Source organism: Bombina bombina, chromosome 2 (assembly GCF_027579735.1).
Source record: "Bombina bombina isolate aBomBom1 chromosome 2, aBomBom1.pri, whole genome shotgun sequence".
NCBI lineage: Eukaryota > Metazoa > Chordata > Amphibia > Anura > Bombinatoridae > Bombina > Bombina bombina.
In genome coordinates this window covers 1098193902-1098217545 of record NC_069500.1, presented here as the reverse complement: position 1 = coordinate 1098217545, position 23644 = coordinate 1098193902, and the positions used below count along the sequence as shown (strand labels likewise).

The following is a 23644-nucleotide window of genomic DNA, read 5'->3' as shown; positions in this document are numbered from 1 at the left end:
TTGTGATATCATTTGTAAGTTTTATTTGCTGACAAACAAATTTTATTATTCTCACTTTGATAAATTTTGCCCATAATGTATGTATACAGTATATATATATATATATATATATATATATATATATATATATATATATATATATATATATATATATATATATATATATATATATATATATATATATATATATATATATATATATATATATATATATATATAGATATATATATATATATATATATATATATATATATATATATAGATATATATATTGTACAAAAAAAAAACCCATCAGATATATGTAGAAATATGTATTGATGAATAAATAGAACATATTTTGTTATTTGAGGAACATTGGAATGTGAAATATTCATATTTTTATGTTGGGTTAGCACAAATGAGTATATGCGATTGGGTTTGTGCAAGAGTGGGTGTTTTTTCTCTCCATTAACTTCTATGTGGAATATGTGAAAACGCATGCAATATTCTAACTTCCGCTTTATGCTCTTGTTGGGTTAGCAGGAGAGCAAAAACAGTTTACTTTCAACTCTTAATATGAGAGCAACCTGACAAGCGCAAAAAGCTTACTTCTAGCGCAATTAACACTCGAGTGGAAGCGTTAATTTGCGCTCCACTTGTAATCTGGCCCAGTGTGTTTTACAATGACTTGTTTTACCAGCTGCAGAGTTTAAAAAGTGTGGGGAATTGCTCCTTTGGGTATTTTTTTTTGTATATGATATAGCTGTCTCAGCGAATTGAAACTACAAGTTAATTAAATGGGCTAAGCTTCTAGGGAGAGCAGACCTCAATAGTTTATCTCTCTATATTGACACTAAATCCTCCTTACCTTTTCACTTTAAACACAGTGAGAACAATAGAAAATAAACATTTTATCATCTCTCTGTCCCACAACAAACAGGGAGTGTAATTTATTCTGATCATTGTTCATGTAGGTTTTCTAGAAACATTTTTCTTTTATAATTCAGATAGGGAATACAATTTTACACATTTCAATTTACTTCTATTATCTAATTTGCATCTTTCTTCAGATATCCTTTGTTAAAGAAATAGCAATGCACATGGGTGAGCCAATCACACAAGTCCACCAATCAGCAGCTACAGAGCCTATATAGATTAATGCTTTTCAACAATGGATGAATAAGGCAAATTAAATAATAGAAGTATATTGAAAAGTTGTTAAAAATTGTAATCGCTATCTGAATCATGAAAGAAAAAATGTGGGTTTCATGTTCTTTTAAAGGGACACTGTACCCATTTTTTTTTCGTGATTCAGATAGAGCATGCAATTTTAAGCAACTTTCTAATTTACTTCTATTATCAAATTTTCTTCGTTTTCTTGCTATCTTTATTTGAAAAAGAAGGCATCTAAGCTATTTTTTGGGTTCAGAATCCCTGGACAGCATTTGTTTATTGGTCGGTTAAATTAATCAACCAATCAGCAAGAACAACCCAGGTTGTTCACCAAAAATGGGTCGGCATCTAAACTTACATTCTTTCTTTTCAAATAAAGATACCAAGAGAATGAAGAAAATGTGATAATAGGAGTAAATTAGAAAGTTGCTTAAAATTGCATGCTCTATCTGAATCATGAAAGAAAAAAATTGGGTTCAGTGTCCCTTTAAGTATTGAAATATTCAGTAAAGGTGGGGACACAACGGGCAAAATCATCTATATTAAATGCCAAAATAAAGGTAAATTAGATATTTGTAAACAATTAATAAACTCCAGTAGGTAAAATGTTCTTTTGGAACACACTGAAGAAAAAATAAAATCAATGTTCACTATTACTTTAATAGTATATACACTTATTGTAGGTTCGCCTAGGTATTTTCTACGTATTGTTATAAAATAAAGTTGGCGTTGCTGTTGGCAACGCCTTGTTAAATACATGAGACACAATGTTAAACTACTCCCTGTCGAGCGTTCCTCGTTTCTTAGGCGTTTTGTTTAAGCCACACATAAAACTTTCATCTGTCTTAAAACACTACCCGTAAGAACCATACACTGTCTGCTACAGGTTAATAATTTACCTAGACTAAGAACCATAATAATACTATTAAAACTAATACTAGCGAAACTGCAAACTAATACAATGATAATATCTGTTAGTGATTTCACGTCAATAAGAATCAGTTCGAAAGCTATAATGATATTTCGGTTTTAAAACAAGCACATCGCTTCCCTCACATGTTCACAACACTATTCAGAAATCAACAGAAGGCCTTCACTGAACTATGCACGCTGGGAAATGTAGTTCTTTGTTTTTAGAACTGGTACTGTTACAAACGCAGTATTGACGTCTACAAAACTACAATTCCCATAAGACATTTCGCTTATATCTTGCTGTTTAGATATGGCTGCGACCTTGCTGCAGTATGGGTGCCGGGGGTGCATCTTGCTTTTGCTGCAGGATTTACAGCCTGGTTCCGTGGGTTTTGTCAGGACTGGAGTGAGGACAGCCAGCACAACCAGCAGACATGCCAGGGACACAGGGTACATATACACAGCTTTAGATCATTCACTTGCAGCACATGGTATTTGGACACATGTCATGAAACTATAATGATTAGGTTACGTGACTATTTTGCACTCAGTAAATTAATTATAAAGGTATTTGTAGTGTGTGGATGTTGTTTATGGTGATTACAGTTTGATTTTAGAAATGCTACATATTTCATTTTTCTAATAAAAATATTTTTTCAAAATTGAACAACTTTGCTATGAATTCTATTTTTATTTTAAAATAGTAATGGGACTACAAAATAAATATTTAGCCTATTACAAATAGCTAATTGCCTAATGATTTACTAAATTCAATGTATATAGAGCTCAAATTTGGTACCGGTATATATATTTAATTACCTAACATAGAGTGCAGAACTGCTTTTTGTCAGCAACTTAGTTATTTTTTTGACAATACAACCACTCAGAGGTCTAGCTTGTTGTCCCGTATTTTGGGTGGCTCTGCTGTATATGAATTTCAGTACGGAACAGGCAAGGAATGGATATTCACTCATGTTGTCTTATTAAAGGGACAGTATACTGTAAAATTGTTTTTCCATTAATGTGTTTCCAGTGACTAGTTATATCAGCTGCAGAGTATAAAATGTATTGCTATTTTAGGTTTATTTTTGTATATCAAATAACTGGTTTTGTTCTTTGAAATCACAACCCATTAAAATGAATTGAGCTTGCAGGGATATCAAATCTTATATTATCACTTTCTGTACACATACATGTTTCTTTTATTATTGTTATTATTATACTTTATTTAAAAAAGCACCAACATATTCCACAGCTGTGTCCATGGATACAATAAATATAAGTAAAACAATGATACAATACTTGTAAGAGACAAGACAAAATTTGACAAACAAATACAGGAGCAATTGAGGGCCCTGTTCCCTTGGGAACTTACAATCTAGAAGTGTGAAAAAAGGGGTTAAGGACTGCAAGGGTGAGATAATGTAATAAAGAGTTAGATGAGGACAATTATTAGGTAGGTGGAATTCATTATTTACTGAATTTGGTGATATTCTTCCCAGAACAAAAATGTATTTAGGTAGCGTTTAAAGAAGGCAGATTAGGGGAAAGTCTGACAGAGGAAGAGAGTTCCAGAGGGATGGTGCCTCACAAGAGAAGTCCTACAGTCTAGCATGGGAAGAGGTGATAATAGAAGATGCAAGGAACAGGTCATTGTTGGATCTTTAGTGTGTGCGGGGGGACTGGAGTATATTTGTTGATGAGAGCCCAATGATCTAAACCTTGCAATTTCAGATGTGTTTTTTTTGGCCAACCCTTGCAAGGCAGTCCCTGTAAGTGGTGAGCTCCAAGGCAGAACATGTCATTGCAGAAAATGCAGCATGTCTGCAGAAAGAACAGGACACATGCAGGATGTGTTGGCACTTTAACTTTGCATCGCTGCTCCAATCTGGCTGAACTGTTTAAGTTTTCCTTAAAACAGTGCATCCAGAGCAAAGTGCTGTTTGAAATGAACAGTCTGGTTCTCTGATTTTTTTTCAAACCCGCCCCCTAGCCTTTCCCAGTCTGCAAAGCTGTTTTTTTTTCTGAATGTAAGTATTCATATGAGCAATGCACCTTTTTTATTACTACATCACTATTATAAAACTTTAAAAATTGCTTTGTTCTCCAGTTAACCAACACATTGAAATTGAACAGGTGCTTTAGTGTAACTTGGCAAAACAGAATAAGTGAGCGGTAAAAATATATTATCCCTTAAAGCCAAGCTATAAATCTGCCCTCTCAAGCAGATAAAAAAAATCTCCAACTCCAAAACACAATTTAGCTAGCGCTCCAACTAGGGAGCAAAGGATAAATATATGGAAGAACACAGATAATACATAAAAGTGTGAATACACAAATATATAATATGAGTATATACAAAAATTCTTCAGAAATACATATATTTTAATGAACAAGACTCAAATAAAAAGTGCTGATATATAAGAACGATATATGGACGTCTCCCTTGGTGCTGAGTTAAAATAAAATGTCTATTAAAATGGGACCTTAACCCCTTAACGACGCGTGTCGTACAGGATACGTCGCACACAACCTGGTCTTTAAAGACCAGCAACGTACCCTATACGACATTAGGGTTTAAAGCGGCTGGAAGCGATCCCGATGGCTTCCAGCCGCTTTCCGGTTATTGCAGTGATGCCTCGACATCGAGGCATCCTGCAATAACTCTCCTTGGCCATCCGATGCAGAAAGAGCCACTCTGTGGCCCTCTCTGCACCGGACATCGATGGCCGGTATCGTTGGCGGGTGGGCGGCCATCAATGAACAAAAGTGAACAATTTTTTTTTTATTTGATCTCATTTGGCGGTGAAAGGGTGGCATGAAATATACCAAAATGGGCCTAGATCAATACTTTGGGATGTCTGCTAAAAAAAAAATATATACATGTCAAGTGATATTCAGGGATTCCTGAAAGATATCAGTGTCCCAATGTAACTAGCGCTAATTTTGAAAAAAAGTGGTTTGGAAATAGCAAAGTGCTACTTGTATTTATTGCCCTATAACTTGCAAAAAAAGCAAAGGACATGTAAACATTGGGTATTTCTAAACCCAGGACAAAATTTAGAAACTATTTAGCATGGGTGTTTTTTGGTGGTTGTAGATTTGTAACAGATTTTGGGGGTCAAAATTTAGAAAAAGTGTGTTTTTTTCCATTTTTTCCTCATTTTATAATTTTTTTATAGTAAATTATAAGATATGATGAAATTAATGGTATCTCTAGAAAGTCCATTTAATGGCGAGAAAAACGGTACAGTACATTTATATACAGTAAATGAGTAAGAGGAAAATTACAGCTAAACACAAACACCGCAGAAATGTAAAAATAGCCCTGGTCCTTAAGGGAAAGAAATTGAAAAATGGCCTTGTCCTTAAGGGGTTAAAGGGACAGTCAACACCAGAATTTTTGTTGTTTTAAAGATAGATAATCCCTTAAAGGGACACTGAACCCAATTTTATTTCTTTTGTGATTCATATAGAGCAAGCAATTTTAAGCAACTTTCTAATTTACTCCTATTATCAATTTTTCTTCGTTCTCTTGCTTTCTTTATTTGAAAAAGAAGACATCTAAGCTAAGGAGCCAGCCAATTTGTGGTTCAGAACCATGGACAGCACTTATTTATTGGTGCTGTCCAATCAGCAAGGAAAACCCAGGTTGTTCACCAAAAATGGGCCGGCATCTAAACTTAAATTCTTGCTTTTCAAATATAGATACAAAGAGAATAAAGAAAATTTGATAATAGGAGTAAATTAGAAAGGTGCTTAAAATTATATGCTCTATCTGAATCATGAAAGAAAAAATTTGGGTACAGTGTCCCTTGAATTACCCATTCCCCAGTTTTGCATAACCAACACAGTTATTATATTAATCGTTTTACCTCTGTAATTACCTTATATCTAAGCCTCTGCAGACTGCCCCCTTATTTCAGTTCTTTTGACAGACTTTCATTTTAGCCAATCAGTGCTCACTCTTCGGTAAATTCATGTGCATGAGCTCAATGTTATCTATGTGAAACACATGAACTAATGCCCTCTAGTGGTGAAAAACTGTCAAATTGCATTTAGATTAGAGGCGGCCTTCAAGGTCTAAGAAATTAGCATATGAACCTTCTAGGTTTAGCTTTCAACTAAGAATACCAAGAGAACAAAGCAAAATTGGTGATAAAAGTAAATTGGAAAGTTGTTTAAAATTACATGCCCTATTTGAATCATGAAAGTTTTTTTTGGACTTATTAAAACTCTGAATTGAAAGTTGATCATTTCCCTTCCCGAATACTTGATTGACTTACTAAACAGCCCTCACATATTTCGAGGTGCTAGGGAAATAGTTTCATATAGATAAAATTAGAATAATCTGAAAAGTTAGAAGTAACATTTTAGTAGTCATGGTTCCGTGCTTCCCAGGATTTGCCTACCCCAGCTTTATTAAAAGGACCATAAATTAAAAATTAAACTTTCCTGATTCAGATAGGGCATGCAGTTTTAAACTTTCCAATTTACTTTTGTTGCCTCATTTTCTTGATATTCTTTATTGAAAAGCATAGCTAGGTAGGCATAGGGGAAGCAATGCACTACTGGGAGCTGGCTGTTTAAATGGGCAGGGAACCCCCAAAAATTGGGATAGAGCATACAATTTTAATCAACTTTCAAATTTACTTTGATCAAATTTGCTTCATTTTCTTGTTATCCTTTGCTGAAGGAACACTGGCAGCTAGCTGACACATCTAATTAGCCAATCACAAGAGACAAATGTGTGCAGCTAGCTCCCACTAGTGTAGGATATGTGCATATTCTTTTTCATCAATGGATACTAAGAGAACAAAGCACATTTGAAAATAGAAGTGAATGTAAAAGTGTCTAAATTACATACTCTATCTGAATCATTCAAGTTTAATTTTAACTTTCCTATCCTTTTAATGGTGGCTGCACATATGTCTTTTGTCATTGGCTCACCCAATAGGACCAACTAGCTCCCAGTAATGCATAGCTGCTTCTTCAACAAAATATACAAGAGAATAAAGCAAATTTGTTAAATTAAAGGGACACTGAACCCAAATGTTTTCTTTTGTGATTTAGATAGAGCATGAACTTTTAAGCAATTTTCTAATTTACTCCTATTATCAATTTTTCTTCGTTCTCTTGCTATCTTTATTTAAAAGCAGGAATGTAAATCTTAGCAACCAGCCCATTTTAGGTTCAGCACCATGGATAGTGCTTGCTTATTGGAGGCTTACATTTACCCACCAATAAGCAAGCATAACCCAGGTTCTCAACCAAAAATGGTCCGGCTCCTATGCATCACATTCCTGCTTTTGAAATAAAGATAGCAAGAGAACAAAGAAAAATTGATAATAGGAGTAAATTAGAAAGTTGCTTAAAGTGCATGTAAAGTCAACCAAACATCTCTACATCAAAGTATATAATGGCACAAATAAACCCTAGTCTCATTCATCATATTTTCGCAATATGTAAATTAAAGTAAATATATCTAATTTTACTAACAATTATTACCGCTGATTCCTCCGCCTGCATTTTTGGTCCCACTCTTCATTTTTGATTGACACTTCTCTGTCTGCTTGTTATTTTCTTCCCTGGGGCGTCAGGATCGTTGTTCGTCACGTCACTTTGTTTACATGCGCATGCGTGAGCTACCCAATGACGTCGCATACTTCATGGACTATACGGACGGCGATTAAACGCATGCGCAATGTGAACTGAGGAGCAGTGCTTTACACAGTTTCGGTCGCTATACGCATGCGCGTTTTCTACAGAATTGTTGTATCGCATGCGCAAATGTCGGCCCTGCTCGTGAACGAGCATCAAACAAACGTCACGTTGTAGGCGTGAAATAGTATAATGAGGGATAGGATATCGGGCAGCAAACCAGGAAGAAGACGGTTGGGAGGAGTTGAGTGCTTCCAACGTAGATAAGTAAAACATTGAATACAATTATATTGCTATGTTTTATTTATCTTATATTAATGCGGATTAAGTATTAACAACATTGTGAGCAAGTAGGTTTAATCTGAACTAAAAAAAATTACAATCACTTTAAAATTGCATGAAAGAAAAAAAAATTGGGTTTAGTGTCCCTTTAAGTAAATTGGAAAGTTGGTTAAAATAGTATCCTCTATTTGAATCATGAAAGAAAAAAATTACTAAAGCAATATTTTTTTTTATGTTTCTGTTAAGGTTGTTTTAGTTAAAAGGAATTGTTTTTAAAAATGTCTACAATGCATATAAAAGCGCAGCATTTACACAGGTCATTAATATTCTTTTGCCTGAAATAGACTTGAAACGTTTTCCGTTGTGCTTAGCGAGTATCGCTCAATGAACTTGCAAGTAGCTGGCATCTTATGTTTTTGCTTACTTTCTTCACAATCCTCTCTTAAATTTACAATGATTTTCAATCAATACTTGTCACAGAGGGGTATCCAGGTAGGACATCTCACTGAATCACGTCACTTGGCTACACAGCTCCCTTGGCAAGCATTATTGTAATGCAGTCACATAAGGAAATAACAATGTTGATTGCTATTGCGCATACATAGCAATTTGATCAGAAATGTGCAGGAGTGGTATCCAGTATTTATTTATATATGTGCAAATATGCTCTTTATTGGTTGAATTTTACACAAGTGGTTTACTTGTTTAAAAAAGCTGGAGTTAAAGTGATTGTAATTTTTAACGAATTAAAGCCCAGTATCAAATACAGGGGCATTTTAATTCATTAAAGTTTACAATGACGCTTATTTTTAAAAATACTTACCTTTGCGCTATGGTAACATAACGCCGATCCTCCGCCCGCATCTCCTGCTTTCTTTAGCATATGGATGACAAATCCGTCTTCCTCCAGTCGTTATGTGCCCTACGAGCTGGACGCCAAAAGGGAACACAACTACTGGAGGAAGCTGGATTCATCATCCATATTCTAAAGAAAGCAGGAGATGTGGGCGGAGGATCAGCATTATGTTTACCGTAACGCAAAGGTAAGTATTTTACAAAATAAATGTCATTGTAAACTTTAATGAATTAATGTGCCCCTGTTTTTAAGAGTATTATTTGATACAGGGCTTTAATTCATTTTAACTTTATAATCACTTTAATGCTGTGAAGACAGTTAGTTTCACATGCAATGGTTGGTTTTACATGTGTGCAAACCGTACAACATTATGTTAATGTGTTATGACTGGATTTGCTTGTCAGTATTTTTTCAAGTTTCATGTCCCCTTTACGTAAAAGCTGTCTAAATTAAAACTAATACTGAAGTATTGTTTTTGTACTCCTTACTAATCCTCACTAGCTGATAAGGACAATTGTGTCAGGGTTTTTTCCCTGTTGTGTTTGCCATGTGCTGCTGGCAGCCATTTTACTCACCTCTCTTCCTGACTATGGTGCATTGTGGGGGATGCTGCTCAATTCCTGCACTTCCTTTTATAGCCAGACTGGTGTGCATCATCCATGTGAGACAGGATGCAGTCTCAGAATTGTGATGTCATCACTTATTATTTAAAGGGCCTCTGTTCAGTATGCTTTGCCTTTGCGTTGTCTGAGACCTGTTTGTGAGAGTGCCTGTGTATTACCTGGCTGTCTGACGTGGTTCCTGATCCCTGGCATGTTCCTGACTCTGCTGTTTTCCTTGTTCCTGAGTCCGGCTCGTCTGACTATTCGCTTTGGCTCCTGACTCGGCTCGTCTGACTACCAGCTCTGGTTTTGATTCCTGGCTTGTTATTTGACTTGTGGACTTTTTATTATTTTTTGCTATTAATAAAGGTGTGATTATTTTTGCACTTCTCGTCTCAGTCTGATTCCTGGCACCCTGACAAATTGACACTGCTTTACTGGTGGAGGAGTCACTTCTGCAAGTGTTACAAGATGTTTTGAAATCCTGTCTCTTATTTGAAACAAATGTCCCTATAAACAGTACCCATCTTTAAAGGGACAGTCAACACAAAAATTGTTATTGTTTAAAAATATTGATAATGCCTTTACTACCAATTCTCCAGCTTTGCACAATCAACACGGTTATATTAACATACTTTATATCATTTAAACCTCTAAATTTCTGTCTGTTTCTAAGTCAGTCACTAAAGACAGCCTCATGATCACAAGCTTTTTTTTATTAGCTTTTCACAACATGTTCATGTGAGCCATATAGATAACGTGCTCATGTCCGTGGGTTCTAACAACATAGCTTAAATGCAAGTCTATAGATAATAAGTACAAAGTCATGTGATCAGGGGGCTATCAGAAGATGCTTATACACAAGGCAATAACAGAGATCAAAAGTGTATTAATATAACCATGTTTTCTGTGCAAAACTGGGGAATGGGTAATAAAGGTATTAGCTATCTTTTTAAGCAGTAACAATTTCACTGTCCCTTTAAAGGGACAGTCAACCCAAAAATTACTGTAACTTATTTAGATTAGTTAAATAATGATCTTTACAGTAAACTATAGCCAAATTTTCATCTAAATAAACTTTGGCAGAAAATACACTTACTGATCTCATCTGGCCTTTTTGAAATGGCTGCCTGACCCCTCCTTCTCTGACGTCTACCAAAAGCTTGCACTAACAGGATCCTTTCCTTTCTTCTCGTCCCTGCGCGCTCCTGCAATTTCAGCTCTCTAGCAGCTGTTCATACCCGGCACTCACTGCCTCTCATCCATGTGTTCTCCATGTGTTACAGAGAATGAGAGGCAGTGAGTGCCGGGCAGGCGGCGATGGTCTGTGCCCCTGTTTAAAGATTGCTTTATTTAATACTCCAATGAGATTATAGGGAAATAATATCCAACCAGGAGCTGACTGGGCACTAGTATAAAATAGACCTTACCAAGCAATTGCTATTATATTTTCTGGTTTTAAACTTCGTAATGCAAATAAGCTATATAATAGGGAAAATGATTGCAAGTAGAATAGAAGAATTAATACTGTTAGTAAGTAGCTGCTGATATTCAAGTTGCGAGCCTCCATCAACAGCGTGCACCCACAACCTGCAAGCAATCAGTGGGACACCGGGCGCAAATTTGTTTCTGCATATGTCCCTTTAAGCATATCCCTTGTTAAATAGCAATTGACTAGTACCTGATCCCCTTGTAATCAGTTTACCCCCTGTAAGAACTGTGTAGACTTTCTTTGTCCAACACCGTTCATTAAAGCAGGGGTATTCTTTTCTATCTACCTTTCAATGAATAAAGGTGCATTTTGCGCTCAGATTGTATTTTTAGCAAGTGGTGAGTTGCTCCTTCTGAAAGGGAATCCATTGCTACAAAAAGATGATCTGTTTATTAGTAAAAAATACATTTTAAGACTAGATGCATAAAAATAATAGACTATTGATCTGTTCTCAAGTAAAATTATCTAGGGGCAAATACAGATGAATATTTTAGAAAATACTTGTATTAGTTTAGTTATATGTCATTTTGCAGGAATAACGCATAGAAGAATATAGATTGAGAACAAGATTTTAGAGGAAATGTGTGTACTGAGCAAATAAAATTTCTCTTGGTTTTTATCTGATGTCCATTTCTGCGCTTTATGACTAAAAGATCAATAGACAAGAGAGATGTTGTATTGCTGCTAGATCTTAAAGCCTCGAGAGAGGGTTACAGAACAGAAACACAGATACCAGTGTGTTGAGTATTATTGTTAAAGAAAACTATTGACTATTCTATTACAGGCTTTTAGCCTACTTGATTATTTTAAAGGGCCATAAAAGTCACAAAATGATGTGCTCTAATTCATTACACCTTGTCATTTTAAAATCTTGAGCCCTACACTAAACACAGAGCTAGAAACCATCTCTGCCATAAAACTAGCGCTGCTGATTGGATCAGAGTCATGAAATTAGATCAGTGACAGGTTCCGCTCTAGGAACCCGAGCCGCACTTCTACTGTGTGTTTTAATCCCTTTTTGCATAGTTTTTTTTCTTCTTTTTAGGAATAAGTTTTCATGTACTGGATATTTATATCCCATTGAAGAGAGCAGCCAGACATTTTTTGTTTTTACATTCGTGCTTTTTTTAAAACATTGCACTATGTAAAACGAGAGTTTAAAAGATGTATTTTTTTAACATTTGCAGTTGCACTGTACCAACATGTTTAGTATTATTAAACATCACAGACTTGGTTAGGAAGTAGTGGTAGATGGCTTGGTTGCAGTCCTTGTGTGGCCATTGTGTATATTGCAGGTTCATCCAAAAAACAAAACATTTGGAACCAACCCTAATGAGCAATATGAAATAAGACAGTGGATCACTTGTAATACAAGTGGGGTCATCTGCCTTCTACATTGCTTGTATCCCAAATATTATATAGAAAAAACTAAAAGAGACCTGAAAGATTGTGAGTGAGATTTTACAATTATGAAGGTAACTGGTATAGAACACATTAAGCAGCACCATCGGGGTGGTAATGTGGATAGGTTACTGCTACAACACTAGTCTAGGTGGACGTATGACCTGTGGAAGAACTTTTCTCCAGGTTATTTTTAAATAACATTCAATTTTAAATTAAGCAGTTGCACTAAAGTACCAGTTCAATATTGCAATGAGTTGATTAACTAAAGAATAAAGCAAATTTTTAAAGTTTTATAATATAGTGCAGCAGTTGACAATTGCATTGCAAGTTAGCTAAAAAAAATTGCTGTTTTTAAAATGTCTCGTGAAAAAAACCCTGAGAGCCAGTCAACAACAAATGCACTGCTGCTTTGCAGAGCTGTTCCAGAACTGACCTCTCTTCAAACAATTTGTTATGGAAAACTTACTGAGTGCAGCCAGAGCACAGTGCTGTTTGAAGAGTGTAGCCTAATGCAGAGCAGCACTGCAACGAGACAACAGTTCAATCATGTGTATCTTTCTTTCTGCAGACGTGCTGCATTTTCTGCGATGACATCTCAGATCACAGCATGTTCTGCCTTGGGGGACGTATGAACTAAATACGTTGGCACCAATTGGTCTTAATAAAAAAAATAGATATTTCTTGTTTTCCTTAGTAAGAGTAAATAAAATACTCCCTTAGCATAAACAAATTTGTTTCAATACTTACAACAAGCCTGTTCTCATATCCTTAGATTTACAGAGCATCTAGTAGTTTATATGCAGTCATTTTATTAATTAACAACATTGATATAAATATATAACAATGTCTAGAATTTCTTTAAAGAACACATTTTGTCAATATACAGTTGATTTGTGACAGTCGAATGGTCGGTAAAGTACTTCATAAATGCTATGATGGGTTCCTTTACTTAAACCTATGTTTTTTGAAATTTTAGATTACTAAGCTGTGGTCATTTAAGAATATGTACAATTGTATATTCAGTTTGAACTATGTTTAAGTTGCCGGTATCTCTTTAAGACAAAAAAGACTTTAGAACAAAGTGGTGACATTTTGTAACAATAAAAAGCCGCCTCAGAATCACGAAAGCATCTGTCGAAGCCCCAGAAGCCAGCCCAGCCAAAGAGTTGGGTGAAACGCATCATATTTGGCATTCTAAGTAAACTGGCATCAACTGACTAGAGCTGCAAAATCTTTGCTGTTCCAGGATACTCCAACCCACCATAATGAAAAGTGATATCAGCGCATAATTATAAGGTGCCGCTACATAGGCTATGGAAGTTACACCTCATGGCACACTCGGTGGCTGCATTGGTGAGACTTTGAACTGTTATTTATATATCCAGATACACAGCTACTCATGTGGGTTATGTGTGCCACTTTACATTCATATTCATGATATGGGTGTGTGTTGGTACACTATGTGCTCCTGATAGTTTGTTGCAACTATCTGTATCTGAACGTTGATTGAGGATTATACAGCACATTTGCAAGATTGTTTGTTTCTTTTTCAGCATCCTTTGTGTTGCAATGTGGATGCTGTGAAATTATTGCTGAATTTACATCACAAGGGCTTTGAGCGTGTTTGTACACCTCGTTGTTTAGGCCATTTTGATGCTGCTTATCCCTATTTGTATTACAGAATAACCACTGTGCATTCCAGGCTTGGCTCTATACTTGTTTATCTTTATGCACTTTTGTTTTTTTGTGCACGTTGGTTTCTATTTTTAGGGTGGTTTTGGAGTTTGTGAAGAGGTTTAAATAAAAGCCTTTTTGTTTTCAGATCATGGTCTCTAGTTATCAACATGTCTACTTACCTGCTTTCGCCAGGCCCAATACGCCCGCCTAAGCTCCCCTACCATCGCCGCCGCGGACCTGAATAAGCTAGCCAAAGTTATAAAAAAAGCTGTCAAAAAGCCGCGCACCAAGTACGGGGGATGAGCAGCGGACTGATAGTTATCACTCATCCGATCTCGCTGCTCTTCGGCTTTTTCCCAGCTTTATTGATACCCCTGTCACTAAGCACCCACACTAAACTACACTGTTCTACCCCCTATACCGGCGCCCCCGGAGCCCCCGCAACTAAATAAAGTTATTAACCCCTAAACCGCCGCTCCTAGACCCCGCCGCAATTATAATAAATGTATTAACCCCTAAACCGCCTCTCCCGGAACCCACCGCCACTCTAATAAACTGTTTAACCCCTAAACCGCCGATCCCGGAACCCGCCGCAACCTATATTAAACTTATTAACCCCTAATCTGCCCCCCCTACACCGTCGCCACCTATAATAAATTTATTAACCCCTATCCTGCCCCCCCCCATACCGCCGCAACCTATAATAAAATTATTAACCCCTAAACCTAAGTCTAACCCTAACATCCCCCTAACTGAAATATTAATTAAATAAATCTAAATAAATATTACTCTTATTAACTAAATTAATCCTATTTAAAACTAAATACTTACCTATAAAATAAACCCTAATATAGCTACAATATAACTAATAATTATATTGTAGCTATTTTAGGATTTATTTTTATTTTACAGGCAAATTTCAATTTATTTTAACTAGGCACAATAGCTATTAAATAGTTATTAACTATTTAATAGCTACCTAGTTAAAATAAAGATAAATTTACCTGTAAAATAAAAACTAACCTAAGTTACAATTACACCTAACACTACACTATCATTAACTAAATTATTCCTATTTAAAACTAAATACTTACCTGTAAAATAAACCCTAAGATAGCTACAATTTAATTAATAATTACATTGTAGCTATTTTAGGGTTTATATTTATTTTACAGGTAACTTTGTATTTATTTTAACTAGGTAGAATAGTTATTAAATAGTTATTAACTATTTAATAACTACCTAGCTAAAAGAAATACAAAATTACCTGTAAAATAAATCCTAACCTAAGTTACAATTAAACCTAACACTACACTATCATTAAATAAATTAAATTAATTATCTACAAATACCTACAATTAAATACAATTAACTAAACTAAAGTACAAAAAATAAAAAAATATTACAAGATTTTTAAGCTAATTACACCTAATCTAAGCCCCTAATAAAATAACAAAGCCCCCCAAAATAAAAAAATGCCCTACCCTATTCTAAATTATGAAAGTTAACAGCTCTATTACCTTACCAGCCCTTAAAAGGGCCTTTTGCGGGCATGCCCCAAAGAAATCAGCTCATTTGCCTGTAAAAAAAAAAACACAATACCACCCCCCCAACATTACAACCCACCACCCACATACCCCTACTCTAACCCAAACCCCCCTTAAATAAACCTAACACTACCCCCCTGAAGATCATCCTACCTTTAGCCGTCTTCAGCCAGACGACCACCGATGGAACAGAAGAGGACAGCCGCAGCGGTCGAAGTCTTCATCCAAGGGGCGTTGAAGAGGTCTTCCATCCGATAGAAGTCTTCATCCAGGCGGCGTCTTCAATCTTCATCCATCCGGAGCGGAGCGGAGCCATCTTCAAAGCAGCCGACGCGGAGCCATCTCCATCCACCGACGCCTACTCGCCGAATGAATATTCCTTTAAGTGACGACATCCAAGATGGTGTCCCTCGAATTCCGATTGGCTGATAGGATTCTATCAGCCAATCGGAATTAAGGTTGGAAAAATCTGATTGGCTGATCCAATCAGCCAATAGAATGCAAGCTCAATCTGATTGGCTGATTGGATCAGCCAATCGGATTGAACTTGAATCTGATTAGCTGATTGGATCAGCCAATCAGATTTTTCCTACCTTAATTCTGATTGGCTGATAGAATCCTATCAGCCAATCGGAATTCGAGGGACGCCATCTTGGATGACGTCACTTAAAGGAATATTCATTCAGCGAGTAAGCGTCGGTGGATGAAGATGGCTCCGCGTCGGCTGCTTTGAAGATGGCTCCGCATGGATGAAGATTGAAGACGCCGCCTGGATGGAGACTTCTATCGGATGGAAGACCTCTTCAGCGCCCCTTGGATGAAGACTTCGACCGCTGCGGATGTCCTCTTCTGTTCCATCGGTGGTCGGCTGGCTGAAGATGGCTAAAGGTAGGATGATCTTCAGGGGGGTAGTGTTAGGTTTATTTAAGGGGGATTTGGGTTAGAGTAGGGGTATGTGGGTGGTGGGTTGTAATGTTGGGGGGTGGTATTGTGTTTTTTTTTTACAGGCAAAAGAGCTGATTTATTTGTGGCATGCCCGCAAAAGGCCCTTTTAAGGGCTGGTAAGGTAATAGAGCTGTTAACTTTTGTAATTTAGAATAGGGTAGGGCATTTTTTTTATTTTCGGGGGCTTTGTTATTTTATTAGGGGGCTTAGATTAGGTGTAATTAGCTTAAAAATCTTGTAATTTTTTTTTATTTTTTGTAACTTAGTTTTTTTTTATTTTTTGTACTTTAGTTAATTTATTTAATTGTATTTAATTGTAGGTATTTGTAGATAATTAATTTAATTTATTTAATGATAGTGTAGTGTTATGTTTAATTGTAACTTAGGTTAGGATTTATTTTACAGTTAATTTTGTATTTCTTTTAGCTATGTAGTTATTAAATAGTTAATAACTATTTAATAACTATTCTACCTAGTTAAAATGAATACAAAGTTACCTGTAAAATAAATATAAATCCTAAAATAGCTACAATGTAATTATTAATTACATTGTAGCTATCTTAGGGTTTATTTTACAGGTAAGTATTTAGTTTTAAATAGGAATAATTTAGTTAATGATAGTGTAGTGTTAGGTGTAATTGTAACTTAGGTTAGTTTTTATTTTACAGGTAAATTTGTCTTTATTTTACCTAGGTAGCTATTAAATAGTTAATAACTATTTAATAGCTATTGTGCCTAGTTAAAATAAATGGAAATTTGCCTGTAAAATAAAAATAATTCCTAAAATAGCTACAATATAATTATTAGTAATATTGTAGCTATATTAGGGTTTATTTTATAGGTAAGTATTTAGTTTTAAATAGGATTAATTTAGTTAATAATAGTAATTTTATTTAGATTTATTAAAATAATATTTAAGTTAGGGGGTGTTAGGGTTAGACTTAGGTTTAGGGGTTAATTAGTTTAATATAGATGGCGGCGGTATAGGGGGGGCAGGATAGGGGTTAATAAGTTTAATAAAGGTTGCGGCGGGGTCCGGGAGCGGCGGTTTAGGGGTTAAACAATTTATTTAGTTGGGGCGGGGTACAGGATCGGCAGGATAGGGGTTAATAAATTTATTATAGGTGGTGGCGGTATAGGGGGGCAGGATAGGGGTTAATAGGTATTATGTAGGTGGCGGCGGGGTCCGGGAGCGGCGGTTTAGGGGTTAATAAGTTTATTAGAGTGGCAGTGGGCTCCGGGAACGGCGGTTTAGGGGGTAATACATTTATTTAGTTGCGGCGGTGTAGGGGGGGCAGATTAGGGGTGTTTAGATTCGGGGTACATGTTAGGGTGTTAGGTGCAGACGTTTCCCATAGGAATCAATGGGATGTTGGGCAGCAGCGAACATAAACTTTCGCTATGGTCAGACTCCCATTGATTCCTATGGAATCCGCCGCCTCCAGGGCGGCGGATTGAAAACCAGGTACGCTGGGCCGGAAAAGTGCCGAGCGTACCTGCTAGTCATTTGATAACTAGCAAAATTAGTCAGATTGTGCCGAACTTGCGTTCGGAACATCTGGAGTGACGTAAGAATCGATCTGTGTCGGACTGAGCCCGGCGTATCGAAGCTTACGTCACAAAATTCTACTTTTCTTCTGTTATGTGTGATCAGTCCACGGGTCATCATTACTTCTGGGATATAACTCCTCCCCAACAGGAAATGCAAGAGGATTCACCCAGCAGAGCTGCATATAGCTCCTCCCCTCTACGTCAGTCCCAGTCATTCTCTTGCACCCAACGACTAGATAGGATGTGTGAGAGGACTATGGTGATTATACTTAGTTTTTATGACTTCAATCAAAAGTTTGTTATTTTACAATAGCACCGGAGCGTGTTATTACTTCTCTGGCAGAGTTTGAGGAAGAATCTACCAGAGTTTTTTTACTATGATTTTAACCGGAGTAGTTAAGATCATATTGCTGTTCTCGGCCATCTGAGGGAGGTAAAAGCTTCAGATCAGGGGACAGCGGGCAGATGAATCTGCATTGAGGTATGTAGCAGTTTTTATTTTCTGAATGGAATTGATGAGAAAATCCTGCCATACCGTTATAATGACATGTATGTATACACTTCTGTATTCTGGGGATGGTATTTCACCGGAACTACTCTGTTAAAAGTCACTAATCCTTTTTAATAAGTATTTATCATGTTAAACGTTTTTGCTGGAATGTAGAATCGTTTACATTTCTGAGGTACTGAGTGAATAAATATTTGGGCATTATTTTCCACTTGGCAGTTGTTTGGTTTTAATTGTGACAGTTTCGTTTCTCTTCACTGCTGTGTGTGAGGGAGGGGCCGTTTTTGGCGCTCTTTGCTACGCATCAAAAATTTCCAGTCAGTTACTCTTATATTTCCTGCATGATCCGGTTCATCTCCGACAGATCTCAGGGGTCTTCAAACTTCTTTAGAGGAAGGTAGATTCTCTCAGCAGAGCTGTGAGAATTTTATATTGACTGTGAATAAAAACGTTGCTCTGTAATTTTTATGTAAAAATTTAATTATTGTTATTTTACTATGGGAACAAACCTTTGCTAAAAGTTGTGTTGTTTTAAGTTTGATGCTATAACTGTTTTGTCAGTTCATTATTTCAACTGTCATTTAATCGTTTAGTACCTCTTTGAGGCACAGTACGTTTTTGTTAAAAAAGATTATAACCAAGTTGCAAGTTTATTGCTAGTGTGTTAAACATGTCTGACTCAGAGGAAGATATCTGTGTCATTTGTTCCAATGCCAAGGTGGAGCCCAATAGAAATTTATGTACTAACTGTATTGATGCTACTTTAAATAAAAGTCAATCTGTACAATTTGAACAAATTTCACCAAACAGCGAGGGGAGAGTTATGCCGACTAACTCGCCTCACGCGGCAGTACCTGCATCTCCCGCCCGGGAGGTGCGTGATATTATGGCGCCTTGTACATCTGGGCGGCCATTACAGATAACATTACAAGATATGGCTACTGTTATGACTGAAGTTTTGTCTAAATTACCAGAACTAAGAGGCAAGCGTGATCACTCTGGGGTGAGAACAGAGTGCGCTGACAATACTAGGGCCATGTCTGATACTGCGTCACAGCTTGCAGAGCATGAGGACGGAGAGCTTCATTCTGTGGGTGACGGTTCTGATCCAAACAGATTGGATTCAGATATTTCAAATTTTAAATTTAAATTGGAGAACCTCCGTGTATTACTAGGGGAGGTTTTAGCAGCTCTCAATGATTGTAACACCGTTGCAATACCAGAGAAACTGTGTAGGTTGGATAAATACTTTGCGGTACCGGCGAGTACTGACGTTTTTCCTATACCTAAGAGACTAACTGAAATTGTTACTAAGGAGTGGGATAGACCCGGTGTGCCGTTCTCACCCCCTCCAATATTTAGAAAAATGTTTCCAATAGACGCCACCACTCGGGACTTATGGCAAACGGTCCCTAAGGTGGAGGGAGCAGTTTCTACTTTAGCTAAGCGTACCACTATCCCGGTGGAGGATAGCTGTGCTTTTTCAGATCCAATGGATAAAAAATTAGAGGGTTACCTTAAGAAAATGTTTGTTCAACAAGGTTTTATATTGCAACCCCTTGCATGTATCGCGCCGATTACGGCTGCGGCAGCATTTTGGATTGATTCTCTGGAAGAGAACCTTAGTTCATCTACGCTAGACGACATTACGGACAGGCTTAGAGTCCTTAAACTAGCTAATTCATTCATTTCGGAGGCCGTAGTACATTTAACCAAACTTACGGCTAAGAACTCAGGATTCGCCATCCAGGCACGTAGGGCGCTGTGGCTAAAATCCTGGTCAGCTGATGTTACTTCTAAGTCCAAATTACTTAATATACCTTTCAAGGGGCAGTCTTTATTTGGGCCCGGGTTGAAAGAAATTATCGCTGACATTACAGGAGGTAAGGGCCACGCCCTACCTCAAGACAAAGCCAAAGCTAAGGCTAGACAGTCTAATTTTCGTCCCTTTCGGAATTTCAAAACAGGAGCAGCATCAACCTCCACTGCACCAAAACAGGAGGGAGCTGTTGCTCGTTACAGGCAAGGCTGGAAGCCTAACCAGTCCTGGAACAAGGGCAAACAGGCCAGGAAACCTGCTGCTGCCCCAAAGACAGCATGAACCGAGAGCCCCCGATCCGGGACCGGATCTAGTGGGGGGCAGACTTTCTCTCTTCGCCCAGGCCTGGGCAAGAGATGTTCAGGATCCCTGGGCGCTAGAGATCATATCTCAGGGATACCTTCTAGACTTCAAATTATCTCCCCCAAGAGGGAGATTTCATCTGTCAAGGTTGTCAACAAACCAGATAAAGAAAGAAGCGTTTCTACGCTGTGTACAAGATCTGTTATTAATGGGAGTGATCCATCCGGTTCCGCGGTCGGAACAAGGACAAGGGTTCTACTCAAACCTGTTTGTGGTTCCCAAAAAAGAGGGAACTTTCAGGCCAATCTTAGATTTAAAGATTCTAAACAAATTCCTAAGAGTTCCATCGTTCAAAATGGAAACTATTCGGACAATCTTACCCATGATCCAAAAGGGTCAGTACATGACCACAGTGGATTTAAAAGATGCTTACCTTCACATACCGATTCACAAAGATCATCACCGGTATCTACGGTTTGCCTTCCTAGACAGGCACTACCAGTTTGTAGCTCTTCCATTCGGATTGGCTACGGCTCCAAGAATCTTCACAAAGGTTCTGGGTGCCCTTCTGGCGGTACTAAGACCGCGAGGGATTTCGGTAGCTCCGTACCTAGACGACATTCTAATACAAGCTTCAAGCTTTCAAACTGCCAAGTCTCATACAGAGTTAGTTCTGGCATTTCTAAGGTCGCATGGATGGAAAGTGAACGAAAAGAAGAGTTCTCTTTTTCCTCTCACAAGAGTTCCATTCTTGGGGACTCTTATAGATTCTGTAGAAATGAAGATTTACCTGACAGAAGACAGGTTAACAAAGCTTCAAAATGCATGCCGTGTCCTTCATTCCATTCAACACCCGTCAGTAGCTCAATGCATGGAGGTGATCGGCTTAATGGTAGCGGCAATGGACATAGTACCTTTTGCACGTCTACACCTCAGACCGCTGCAATTGTGCATGCTAAGTCAGTGGAATGGGGATTACTCAGATTTGTCCCCTACTCTGAATCTGAATCAAGAGACCAGAAATTCTCTTCTATGGTGGCTTTATCGGCCACACCTGTCCAGGGGGATGCCATTCAGCAGGCCAGACTGGACAATTGTAACAACAGACGCCAGCCTACTAGGTTGGGGCGCTGTCTGGAATTCTCTGAAGGCTCAGGGATTATGGAATCAGGAGGAGAGTCTTCTTCCAATAAACATTCTGGAATTGAGAGCAGTTCTCAATGCCCTTCTGGCTTGGCCCCAATTAACAACTCGGGGATTCATCAGGTTTCAGTCGGACAACATCACGACTGTAGCTTACATCAACCATCAGGGAGGGACAAGAAGCTCCCTAGCAATGATGGAAGTATCAAAGATAATTCGCTGGGCAGAGTCTCACTCTTGCCACCTGTCAGCAATCCACATCCCGGGAGTGGAGAACTGGGAGGCGGATTTCTTGAGTCGCCAGACTTTTCATCCGGGGGAGTGGGAACTTCATCCGGAGGTCTTTGCCCAAATACTTCGACGTTGGGGCAAACCAGAGATAGATCTCATGGCGTCTCGCCAGAACGCCAAACTTCCTCACTACGGGTCCAGATCCAGGGATCCGGGAGCGGTTCTGATAGATGCTTTGACAGCACCTTGGAACTTCGGGATGGCTTATGTGTTTCCACCCTTCCCGCTGCTTCCTCGATTGATTGCCAAAATCAAACAGGAGAGAGCATCAGTGATTCTAATAGCGCCTGCATGGCCACGCAGGACTTGGTATGCAGATCTAGTGGACATGTCATCCTGTCCGCCTTGGTCTCTACCTCTAAGACAGGACCTTCTGATACAGGGTCCATTCAAACATCAAAATCTAACTTCTCTGAAGCTGACTGCTTGGAAATTGAACGCTTGATTTTATCAAAACGTGGTTTTTCTGAGTCGGTTATTGATACCCTGATACAGGCTAGGAAGCCTGTTACCAGAAAGATTTACCATAAAATATGGCGTAAATACCTATACTGGTGCGAATCCAAACGTTACTCCTGGAGTAAGGTTAGGATCCCTAGGATATTGTCCTTTCTACAAGAAGGTTTAGAAAAGGGTTTATCAGCTAGTTCATTAAAGGGACAGATTTCAGCTCTGTCCATCTTGTTACACAGGCGTCTGTCAGAAAATCCAGACGTCCAGGCCTTTTGTCAGGCTTTAGCTAGGATCAAGCCTGTGTTTAAAGCTGTTGCTCCGCCATGGAGTTTAAACTTAGTTCTTAACGTTTTACAGGGTGTTCCGTTTGAACCCCTTCATTCCATTGATATAAAATTGTTATCTTGGAAAGTTCTGTTTTTAATGGCTATTTCCTCGGCTCGAAGAGTCTCTGAGTTATCAGCCTTACATTGTGATTCTCCTTATCTGATTTTTCACTCAGACAAGGTAGTTCTGCGTACTAAACCTGGGTTCTTACCTAAGGTAGTCACTAACAGGAATATCAATCAAGAGATTGTTGTTCCATCCTTGTGTCCAAATCCTTCTTCAAAGAAGGAACGTCTTCTACACAATCTGGATGTAGTTCGTGCCCTCAAGTTCTACTTGCAGGCAACTAAAGATTTTCGCCAAACTTCTTCCCTGTTTGTCGTTTATTCTGGACAGAGGAGAGGTCAAAAAGCTTCTGCTACCTCTCTCTCTTTTTGGCTTCGTAGCATAATACGTTTAGCCTATGAGACTGCTGGACAGCAGCCTCCTGAAAGAATTACAGCTCACTCCACTAGAGCTGTGGCTTCCACTTGGGCCTTTAAGAATGAGGCCTCTGTTGAACAGATTTGCAAGGCTGCAACTTGGTCTTCGCTTCATACTTTTTCCAAATTTTACAAATTTGACACTTTTGCTTCTTCGGAGGCTATTTTTGGGAGAAAGGTTCTTCAGGCAGTGGTTCCTTCTGTATAATGAGCCTGCCTATCCCTCCCGTCATCCGT

At 37.9% G+C, this 23644-nt stretch overlaps 1 protein-coding gene across 1 annotated transcript in view; it reads left to right on the top strand.

The window, feature by feature from the left end:
- The first annotated feature begins 2374 nt into the window (after nt 1–2374).
- The window catches only part of GATB (glutamyl-tRNA amidotransferase subunit B), a 657300-nt gene continuing 636030 nt past the window's right edge, over nt 2375–23644 (top strand). Inside the window, exon 1 of the mRNA XM_053700220.1 lies at nt 2375–2514. Within this exon, the coding sequence (XP_053556195.1) occupies nt 2375–2514 (140 nt within the window). The remainder of the gene's footprint in view (nt 2515–23644) is intronic.